This window comes from Myotis nattereri (genome assembly GCF_964212035.1).
Source record: "Myotis nattereri genome assembly, chromosome: X".
NCBI classification, from domain to species: domain Eukaryota; kingdom Metazoa; phylum Chordata; class Mammalia; order Chiroptera; family Vespertilionidae; genus Myotis; species Myotis nattereri.
Window position 1 is genome coordinate 108,355,523 of NC_138078.1, and position 12,167 is coordinate 108,367,689.

General features: G+C 36.0%; 1 protein-coding gene across 3 annotated transcripts in view; it reads right to left on the minus strand.

The window, feature by feature from the left end:
• KLHL13 (kelch like family member 13) overlaps positions 1–12,167 on the minus strand; it is a gene marked incomplete at its 5' end in the record, with an annotated part of 119,668 nt that overhangs the window by 56,593 nt on the left and 50,908 nt on the right. The window contains one exon of one of the 3 annotated variants that reach the window (XM_081081138.1): positions 7,107–7,403. The exons of 1 other annotated variant lie outside the window; for it this stretch is intronic. In XM_081081138.1, the coding sequence (XP_080937264.1) occupies positions 7,107–7,204 (98 nt within the window). Of the gene's footprint in view, positions 1–7,106; positions 7,404–7,705; positions 7,786–12,167 lie in introns of those variants that run through there. One more of the 3 variants, XM_081081139.1, reaches the window with a different exon arrangement.

Here is a 12,167-nt window from a genome sequence, read left to right on the forward strand (position 1 = left end):
CATTTCACCAAATTTACATCGTATAGTCCAGGATCAAATTATTGCTACTTAGAAGGTAAAACATGTATCTTTGTGCACTATAAAGCACCTAAACCTTATCCAACTTAAAGTATGGCATTCTGTTCTTCTTGTTTAAGAAGATTACTATCAAGTTTAAACATAAATTGCATTTTAAAACCTAGTATCTCTCCCTAATTCCTGTCTCCACATCGAGCCCAGACACATTTCTGTAGTGTTTTCATTGCCATTAAATTTGTTATCAATACTGAAGATACAGTAAACAAACATGTTATTTAATTTGATTATCTTGGGTAAGAATTTTCACAACAATAAAATAAATTAAGCAATTAAATTATTTGTGAATAAAGATAGTATGGAAGACAAAGAATGGTCATTTTGAATGACTGCAAGGACTATACCCCTAATACCCAGAAGATTTATGCCTGGTACATAACAGGAAGTAAATAACTTTTGAATATTATAAATTCATTTATATAAGGTGATTGAAAAAGAACTAAGCACTTGCAAAAATGGATTACTCATTAACTTCTTTATGTACCAACTAGAGGCCTGGTGCACAAAATTCGTGCACAAGTGTGGTCCCTAGGCCTGGCCAGCAATTGAAGCATGAGCACCTGGCGTGGAAGGACAGGTCCCAGCTGACCTCTGGGCCCTGGGCAGCACCTGGGCCCCCGGGCCCCCACACAACCCCCTCCACCTGAGTCACGGTGCCCAAGTCCCCATGTGGAGATGCAATGAGCATGGCTGGATGCCACGGGCTGGGGTGCAATGTGGGCCTCTGGGCTGCCCAGTGGCACCGCACAGAAGCTGGGTGGGCAGCACGCTTTCTCCTGGCCAGCCTCACAGACTGGCTCCTGAGCAAACCCACGGGGAGCCCGACCGACCCCTGTGGTCCTGGTGGCTGCGGCCTGGCTCATCTGGAAGAGGCCACACAGGTGCAGGGTGGGCTCCTCACGAGCACCTGGCACCTGAGCGCAGGGGGCTTCCCCGGCAAGCGAGCCCTCGTGTCCTAGGGGAGGGTGGCAGGAGGAATGAGCGCAAGCTCAGTGGACACCCCTCACCTCTGTCCCCATCACCCCTGCTCCCAGGTAGCAGGCGAGAGTTTGCAGCCTCCTGCCCGGGCGCCACGGGAGGTTGGTCACTGCCACCCACCGCCAGTTCCCCATCCCAGGTCAGGGCCTGGCCCCAATTAGATGATCAGGACCTGCCGGCCGCTGGCCACCATCTACGGGGTGGTTGGCAGGGCAATCGGGCCCCCACTCATGCCTGCCTTGGCCTGGTGCCACCTGTTCACCTGCTCCACCATCCTGCCAGCACCCTGTTGCCGATGCCTGCCATGTTCCACACCATCCCCTGGTGGTCAGCACACATCATAGCAAACGGTCAAACTCTCAGTCGAGGGAACAATTTGCATATTAGGCTTTTATTATATAGGATTCTCCAAGAATCTCACCTTTATACCGCCTTTCTCACAGTCTTAAGAAAATAAAGCAATACACTTAACTGCCATTTCAATTTACAGTATCATGCACAATGCTTATAATTCTTGACTAACCACAAGTAATAAAGTCATTACCACAAAAACTTGCTTATTGTCTCTTTCTTCTTTCTTTTCCCTCCTCCTAAATTGGCCCCACTAAATATTCTGAGTTTCAAGGAGAATGTCTGGAATTCTTATAATTTTTAGCCAGACTTCCCATGATGGTATAAGATTTGCATTTTCACCTCTCTCCCCTGTGGGACAACTGTTTTTGAGGGGTACTTGGAATTAACATTCATTTAAGGATAAAAAATGAATCTAGATTAATTATTAACAAGTAAAATTCTTGGAAATTTCTGAAAGCATATAAAATACTAGCATATAAAATACTGTCCAGCCAAAACCGGTTTGGCTCAGTGGATAGAGCGTTGGCCTGCGGACTGAAAGGTCCCAGGTTCGATTCCGGTCAAGGGCATGTACCTGGGTTGCGGGCACATCCCCAGTAGGGGGTGTACAGGAGGCGGCTGATCGATGTTTCTCTCTCATCGATGTTTCTAACTCTCTATCTCTCTCCCTTCTCTCTGTAAAAAATCAATAAAATATATAAAATACTAGCTATCTGTAGTACAAGTTTCTTGTATGCAACGTTTTTCAGTTAGATTAAATGGTTATGAGATTTTTTAAAAAACATACACAATAGGCTTTAAAACAACAATTTAACTTCACTTCCACATGCCACACTTCCTCAGACTAAAAGATCTGAAGTAGCTAAAAGAATAAACACTGAATATGAAGAACAAGCAATCCATGTGTAAACCTCTGGAAGTTAGTAAACTCTAAATTCACCATGGTCCAGTGTGAACCCTATGATTAAAAAATAATATAGTCCCAGGCTCTATAAGACAAGCAGAACATCTGTATAGAAGGACAGAGGTGTCATCTTCTAGTCAGACCATATAAAAAAACATTGCATTCAAATGTAGTATCTCATATGAAGATTATCATTAAAAAAATATCTGGGTGAGGACAACCAGCAGAGTGAAGGGTCAGGAAAACATGTCACATGAGTTAAAGAGAAGATTTCCAGACTTATACGTAATGGAGAAAATAGATATTTTTAGTATATAGCTTGATAAGGCACACTAGGGACAGGAAATAAAAGATATGAATTGATTTTGCTCAATGCAAGGAAGAGCTGTCCACAAATGAAAGGTGCTGCTTGATGAGGTAGTAAGCTCTTTGTCGCTGCCCGTCATCAAGGAGGAGATGTATCACCATATTTCAGAGGTGTCACAGGAAGGATTCTTGTTTTAAAGGGGGTATTGGATTCTCTAAATTATCTCTAAGGTCACTTTATCTCCATGGTTTTCCATTAATAAGGGCAAAGCTAGCCCTTTTGCAAACTCAGACAATGGAAATTCCCAGAGAATATGCCACAAAAGTTACAGACTAAGACTAAATTGTTCTTAGGAGTTCTTTATGTTACTGCTCCATATAATTTTGTTTGATTGACCATATCTAGTGAAAACAAATTAAGCAGACACAAAACATAAATTTATGTCTATGCTAATTGTGAACAAGACTAAGTATATTCTTTTCTAATGTGAGATAATCAATTTAATAAGTATTTTGCTAAATAAAAAAGATATCTAAAACCACAAGTTTTCTTCTATTCACCAAATTAGAAGAAAAGACAATCTTAGGAGCTAGACATGTCACATTAGGCAAATACATGTTTTTATTTTTTATTAAATTTATTGGTGAAGGGATTAAGCAAAAAAGAACACACACATGCATATTTTATTTTAGTCTATCCTTTGAATCACCCACAAACAAAAATACATTTATATAGTATGCATACTCTTTTCTCAGGAAATCTAGATACTGAATTTTAAGGATGAAATTATAGAAAACAATTGCTATAAAATATTGTGCTATTGATATTTACTATAAAATATATTTTGCATATTAAACAAAATCATTGTAAACAGGAAGCTAACTGAATGCAAGTGCATTGGCCAGAAGAGAAAAAGTCTAATTCACCAATACTCATTCTACACTCATTGTCCTTTTCCTTGAGAAGGGCAAAATTCTAAGGAAAATATCCCTTAGTGTCAGTCTTGCTAGAATTCCTTGTTATATTGAGCTGGTTAATTCTTACCTATTATCTTAGTCCCAACTGTCACACTACTATTATCAAAATGTATTGCTTATGAAGAAAAGATAAAAGGATCACTAATGCTAATCCTGGTCTATTTCAGTGTGTCCTTAGAGTCTAGCAATACATTAATCCTATAACATTAGGCAGAAGGAACCATTTGCTATTTTAAAATGATGAATACCAAAACACCAGAAACCCACTAAGATGGGAGTGTATTTTTTAATTCAGGCAAAATGACAGGTTAATTTATATGATTCACACCTGTCAGGAGCAGAGTCTTTACTAATTCAGTTTACACTGACCAGAAGATCTTCCCTCAGGCTAAGGTTGAACTTCAACCTACTGTTGAAAAGAGTGTAACACAAACATGTCACTCAGATTTCTATCAAGACAATCCCTTCAGAATTCTACATGGATGGCACACCACCCTGCCACTTTTCAAAACTGAAGCTGAAGGAAGGCTAAGTCTACCCAATAAAGACTAAGCATTTGGTAATAAATCTATCTGGAGGCCAAAGGATTTGTTTCCTAAATCTCTTGTCTTTAAAATATTCCACTCTTCCCAAATCATATTATAACACAATTTGAAAAGTGCATTATATAAAAAACTATTTTCCCTAGTATTATCAAAAATATTGTTAGTCATCAATAAGTCTTGAAAATATGGAGAAGTTTCAACTGTCATTCAAATTCTAAAGAATCAGAAAGAAAAATTTCTGTATGTAAACCCACAAGGAAAGATAGCCTTTCTCTTCAATGTTTGCAGTAAGTTAAACATTCCTTACTGTAGCTTTCACTAGTGTAGCAGCACTGCCCTATCCACAGCATCAATGGAAGGCTCTCTCTAGCTAAGTAGCACCTACACTGAGTTTAGAAAGAGGCTGTAAAGAGCCTTTATGTTTTTCCATACTTGCTCAATTACTACAACCAAAAATATTTCATATTGAAATTTTAGTCTTGAAAAAGTACCCGTCTTCAATGAAAACCACATAACATGTATTTGACAAATCATAGTACATAACGATAAAACATTGCAAACCAGTGTTTCTGGTACATAAGCAAACCTACAAAAATATGCTTTCTTAACTGTGAAGAATTCTATATTCAAGATACTATTTTAATTATTTATACATAATTTCACAAGTAAATTCTAAAACATCACATCTTATCAGTGTCAGAATTTATTCCATTTTAATGCAAAGACTTTAGACCCAAAAGACACAAATAACCATTTAACCTGTTTGCTAGCAGAAAGATTGTGAAAATAAATATAATGTTATTTGACCCAGTATTCTCTATTATAATTTTTGAAAGCAAAAATAATACTAAACTTAAGTATCATTTTGTATATAGAAGTGTCATGGAATATAAAGAAGCACTGACAAGAACAACATGTTAAACATGATAATTTTATTTCTGGTCAAGTAAGTAAATGAACTCTAAATTTATTTTAAAAGCTGCTTTTAAACTTCCTAAGCTAGTCTTTTCCTATATTTTACATATTTTCTTCATGTATATTTACATAATATTTCAAACCTGTGTTTATTTATAAAGAAAAATAAATTAAGGCCAATTTAATAATATAGACTATCACAATGTCAGAATAGTCTAGGCTAATGCTACCTCTTTGAATATATTTTTCCATTGTACCTATTTGTACTACCAATAATCAATGTCAACATGCAAGGTCTGTGATATTTTCTAGCTTCTATCCTCTAAATCAATTCATTCATATCATCAGGTCAAAGAGGTGAGTACATACTTAAAAGGAAGAAAGTTATTCATTAAAGATGTTGTATTGGGTTATATCTGAGTCTGTGGCTATTATGAATTAATCAAATATAAGTATTTTTAAACCAGCTGCAATTAGAGCTATACTTTAGATCTTTTGGACAGTAAAATATTGTAGAAATACTAGAATCATTAAACATTATTAATTATAACCTACTGATTTTAGTTGGGGGTGTGTATTTTGTTTTGTTTTGATGATAAACTTCCTTTTGGTAAATCTTTAGTCATTTCTCACCAGCTAAGTTTCATAAAGTCAACAGGCACATCACATTTTCTGAAAAAATGTGAAGGAACTCCATTAACTTGTCACCTCCATTATTTTTGTGCTTTTGACAACTACAGCTTTTGCGAAACAAATATAGCTGATCTTTTTTTCTTATTTTACAAATATAACTTAAAATATAATTTATAGGGAAAAGAGTTTAACTCCAAAACAGATAAAATCACTTGAAGCATCTCTAAAAAGAGATATTTTAAATCAAAAAAATGAAATGATGACAGGATTTAACTAAAATGTCCTCATTTTCCAGCGCTTTCCAGGGAATCACCTCTTTGGGACTGAGAGCACAAGCACACTTATTTCCTTAGCAGCTGAAAGCCATTCAAAGAACTACATAGACGCCACTGTGTATCTGAACCTCATAAAAAAATAAAAACTAAGTAATAAAATGGCAACTCACCAGATTTCTAAACACACAATTAATCTAAAGCAGGAAGAATTTTCCACATCTCTCCTACTGAAAAATATTTTAAAGGGAACACTGACAGTTAAGACAGACTTATGCTCAAAAGCTTTACTCAATACTAATATTTATTTTTTAAAAGGTCCAGCTTTCACTCCTCATTCCACCAAAAAAAAATCACAGACAATACTTTAAAGGAATATTTTATTATATCTCCTGGATTTTGTTTTGGAAGCAACACTGTGAATTTAAAAAATAGGATTTCCAAATATTCTAGAAAAAATGCCCAATATACTTCAGTGTGCATTTACTTAAAATAAAATTGTAAAATAGGCATTTGAATCATGTACTTTTCAACTCCACATGTATAAATAACCATTTGTACAACGGTAATTTGCACAAATTCAAACTTACACCTCAGAACCAGAATTATAAAACTGGGAAAGAGATATTAAACTGATTACTATTCAGACACAGCTCAAATATAAAAGTCCTGATTAAAAGATTCATTTTATTAACAATGTGTTAACTCTAAATATTTTAAATTCATTAAAAAATTATATAAAGCATTTCCATATTTCACACAACACAAGAGCAAGCATCAGCAGCTTTTTGTGCCGCTGCACAAAAGAAGTCATCTTAAGTACTTCAGATATACAAAAAATTTTTTTAAAAAAAAACAATGTAAAAGATTAAAGTTTATACTTCTGCAATTCCTTAGGTATATCTCAAGACTTTCATATTAGTAGTTAAATTACCATTAAGCACTTTAAATAAAAATAAACAAACTCCTAAGGAAACAAAACAAAGGTAAAATGTGTGCATGCCAATATCTTTAAATATAAGCACGCTTGCAGTTTTTAATCTTGTGCATTTTTGGATGTTGCTGTTTGTGATTTTTACCCCCTTTTGCCACAAGGTTGATTCATGAATGAAATCCCACTTTAATATCCTATTTTCTCTCACTTACATGTATGCTGGAGAAAGTGGAGTTGACCTGGATGTTTTAAGCACAGGAACTGGGAATTTCCAGATAGCAGGAGAGCTCGTTTTCCATTTCAATGGCATGTTGTCACCACGGTACTACAATAACAGTAAACAGCGTTTCCATAACAGACTACCAACTAGGACTTCCATTCCACACTGTACTGACACAGCAGTGGCTGCCGCGGAGAACAAGCAAAGGATTCTGCCAGTGCCCTAAAACCGATGCTTCCAATCAGTAAGATAGGGCTGCAAGGTACCTCCTTTAAATCCTCCTGTCCCCTAAAGCACTATGATGATTCTATCGTTCTAACTCAACAATAGTGCCACCTTGTTAGGAAAGCGTTGACTGCAGTATATTTTTTTTAAGACTGCACTGTGCATACGGCACAATGCAGCTTTATTTAATAAAAAGCAGCTAGGGTTTTGCTTTTTATTGTATTGTTTTAAGCTTGCATTGCCATTGTTCTACCTTAACCGGGATACTGCAGCACTGTACTATATTCTGCACCTCTTAACCTGATTTCTGACCAATAGTAGCAGGAAAAAAATAGATGGGTTTCATATGAAAATGAAACAACATACCTACTCAGAATACACTTGTCATCCTCTGAACATTCTTCTTTTGAGCTGCAACAATACAAATGGGATATAAACCTCAGCATAGCCTTAGGCCACAGCTAATAGAGATCAGTGACTAAATTCAGCAGCCTGCTTTCCTCCTGTGCAAGCTCTGGCCACACAATACAAGAATGCCATTATGGGAAAAGCCCATTTAAAAATGCCAGTCTTTCTGTTTTCCAGTTAGAAGAAGGCAAAATGTAAGAACAAATATAAACTGCTGCAGAACTCTGCACGTTCTTCTAGTAGCTTCTGATTCAAGGTGCTCTCCTTTCCCTATTCTTATTTCCAAGCCGGGATGAGCAAAATCTCATACATTTACAACATGCTGTGGTAACACGAAAATCACTCTGTCTTCTGCAGCAGAGAAGTACAGAGTAGCATGCTCTTAATAGCAGTCCTCAGAGGGACGCTATCAACAATCTAATTCAATGCTGCCCTCCCCTTCTTCTCTCCCCCTTTCCCCTCCCGTTCACCCCCCCCACTCCTCCCCCGCCCCCAAACAGCTCACAAATTGCCTAGAGGAGAGACCAATGCTGCTGGCCAAGCAGGTGTCCAGCAGGGACCATTCCAAAGCTTAGCAGCCGGTCCCGTAACCTCTAGGGCTTACTGACTGACAAGGAGGTTCAAAAACTAAAGCTGCTGTCAAAGGCAGCTTGAGGTATTTCATGAAAGCAATGGAAATATAAGGTTCATCTATATTGTTTTAAAATACTGCCAGAAAATAGCATCCTAAGTGCCCTGAAAGTGATTGTTTTAAGTGTCTGTTTAAAGCATCAAACTCGCAATTTTCTACACAATTCTAAGACGGGAAAATAGGACAACTGGTATTGTGCTGAACTCTTTATTTTCAGGCTGAAGTATTTTACTTCTGATGCAGGTAAGTCACCATCACTAAATATCTAGCTTCACAGCACCCTTCCACTTCTACCTAAAAGCAGAATTATCTCTCTTCATCAGTGAAAGCTTAGCAAAGGAAGACTACCATTGACACAAAAGCCAGTACCTTTAAAAATAAAATCACTGTAGTGACAAAGAGCTGGTATTTACTTTCGAGTTTGTATCTAAACAATAAACTTGTGCTTCCAACATGAGTAGTGGGCTTCAGATACTCTTTCCAAATTATTACTAGTTTCTAAAAGATTTACTCTTAAAGGAGACTTACTTCTTAAGAGGATTTCTCCCTTGTATTCAAAAATCACAGATCAATGTTTCTATAAAGCATACCATTTTAAAAATTCCAAAATATATAATTTAATATACTAGAAATACAGACTCAAATCAGCTAAGGTAAATAACAAGTACCTTCCTTAAAGATACACATCAACATTCAGGCAAAAAGTATTTTCCTATGAAACCCAAACATATACAGGGTGGGGCAAAAACAGACTCACAGTAGGTATGCAGTATATACATACACACATTCATATACAGGGTGTCCCAAAAAATGTATACACACACTGAATAACTATAAAGGCAGTGTTTATTAAAATACATTTCATTCTCAAAATTGAGCTATCAGCTGTTATAGTGTATACATGTTTGGGACACCCTGTATATGCACATAAACATTCATATATATGAAGAGATTGAAAGACTATTTTGAAATATTGACCAGTAATGCATAAACTTTATTAAATATTAAATAGATGTCAGCCATCACCATCTCACAACTAATTTTTATTCAATCTAGCATATACAATTAACCCCCCAAAAAACAGACATTTCAAAGGATTAAATTATATTTTCAGTTCTTTAGTACCCACACACAAAACTGTCTCATAGACATCTTCAAAGGAATCACAGAAAGGAGTATTTATCCATAGCTTGGTGACCAAAATATATTTCAAAGGTTAAAAAAAAGCCCACCACTAATACAAATAAACAATGCTCAATATTTTACATTAGAAGGTTTTGTGTAATAATACCTAATAGTTATGGAGCAAAAAGGTTGCAGGTACAATCAGCAGTAACAATCTATTAGAAACCCCAAGAAGGAAACACAAACATGTACTCAAGCAAGTTTGGAATGTCCCATTCCAGAAACCTAAAGCATTCTCAAGCATTTAAAATACAAAACATAAAACAGCTACAAATTAGCTATCTGTAGCAAGGAAGCAGTGTTTTAGGAAGGAAATTCAACCACATTCCAACTTATGACAAAGCGGTGATTGCACATGTAACTTCTCCTGAGAACAAACAACCCAAAACCTATGTAAAAATATGGTAGTAAAGTGTTCTGAGCAGTTTATCTATAAAGACTACTCAACAGTTTATAAGTGGGAAATGGGGTGAATATAGAATTTTCCAAATTTCCAAGAGGGTAACCCTCACAAACAGGTAAAGACCACTTTATTGCAAAGTTTCTCAAATTATTGTTCCTCTGTGAACAATCAATTGATTTTTAAAAGCAATATTCTTTGTAATTAATATCATTAGGCTCCAAAGAAATCAACCAATACCACCAAATAATCTATGCTCATTTTCAGCCTAGATTATTCTTAGACTTAATGGGTTTTTTTAGGCTTAATGTTCAGAACTTGTTTTTATGGTACTACAATTGTAGTATTTGTTCAAAGGGAAAAGAAAATAAGGATGCTTTCCTCTACCCCATGCTTAGCACTCTTAAATATACTCAAACCCATCATTATATCTGATGATGGACATTTACTTATATAAAGATCTTCCGCTTTAATAAACTGCTAGGTGAGATCTGTAGTTCTCTCTCATGAGCAAACATCTATTATGCCAAAGGCTTTAAAAATAATTCCTTTAAGTAGAAATATAGTCCATTAAATATACTTTACACTATTAATTTGTTTAACAACACCATTCCTCATCATTTAGAAATAAACTTCAGCCAGGTAAAATCACTGGAATTACAAATTAGCAAATTCCAAATTGATCAGATTTTACTACCTGACAGCAACTCCAGTAGCGACTACGGAGTGTAATTACCATTGCATTCCGGAACTAAAATTGTTTTCACCTCGAAGTGAAGGGAAGAAAATAATTAAACGTGTGCTTTAAATATAATTTTATGCAGATTAAGTGTCCCACTACTTTAATATTGAGACTGAGAAATGCCAAAAACCCTAATTCACATTAAAGGAAACACTGATTTCATTTACAGAGCACTTGGTTTCTATTATGGACAACTGCATAAAACAGGAAAGAAAGACAACATTCATAAAAGCTCTTCAAAGCATTTTATGAACGCTAACTAATCGCTTAAAAATACCTGTGAAATGCATATTTCAGAGATGTAATAAACAAAAGACAATTCTGGGACTTGGCCAAGGCTACAAGAAGAGACATTCTTGGCCAAATCTTACAATACAGAATTCCCCGGCTCCCAATGTAGAAAGAACATTTTTATAATTTTTAGAACTCTTACAAAGCATCTTGCTCAATACCATCATGGTATAGATGAAAAAACAAACAAACAAACAAACAAACAAACAACAAAAAAACTAAAGCCCAGAGAAGTTAACTTGCTGATGTCACACTGCTAGCTAGTTGCAGAATTGGAACTAGAAACCAAGTTTGCATCTCCTAGACCAAGACTCCCACCCTAGAATTCCTACTGTTCCTCCTTCTTGATGAGACCATTCCATAAGATGTGTGTTTCTATATGAAGTGAGCCTCATTTTGTAAATATTTCAATGTACTCTAAAGAAACAAGAACTACAAAGAGCTATCTACTCCTACAGTTACAAAAGGGTGAAGAAAGACCATTTCCAAAATCTTGATTCCAGAAGGTGTTTTAGGAAAGATCAGGGAGGAAAAGGTAAGTAAAAATTAAGCCAGTCATAGTATGGAAGAAAAATGAAATATATATCTAGTAGTATAATTTTTTTCTCAATGTAAATATTTCTAAATAACTGTATAGGAAATTTTAACTTCCAGATGAACTGTTACAATTTATCTCCAGTACCACCTCTTCACTAAAGGAATTTACTAATATGGTGTGTATCTGACCTATCTTTCCATATTTTCCTGATATTCTTTAAGAACTGGCCTACCTTTTTCTTGCAAGTTTTGGTTACTCCTGTGGTGAGTACAACTAAAGACTAATAGCACTAACCACAGTTTGTGTGAGCATGTATTGTGTAATCTTCTCATCAGTCTTGACAATATCTCTTCAGACTAATCTGGGATATCCATGTTATTTGTATTGCTCAGACTAGACCAGCCGTGGGCAAACTACAGCCCGCGCGCCGGATCCGGCCCATTTGAAATGAATAAAACTAAAAAAAAAAAAAAAGACCGTACCCTTTCATGTAATGATGTTTACTTTGAATTTATATTAGTTCACACAAACACTCCATCCATGCTTTTGTTCCGGCCCTCCGGTCCAGTTTAAGAACCCATTGTGGCCCTCGAGTCAAAAAGTTTGCCCACCCCTGGACTAGACTGTAGTTCA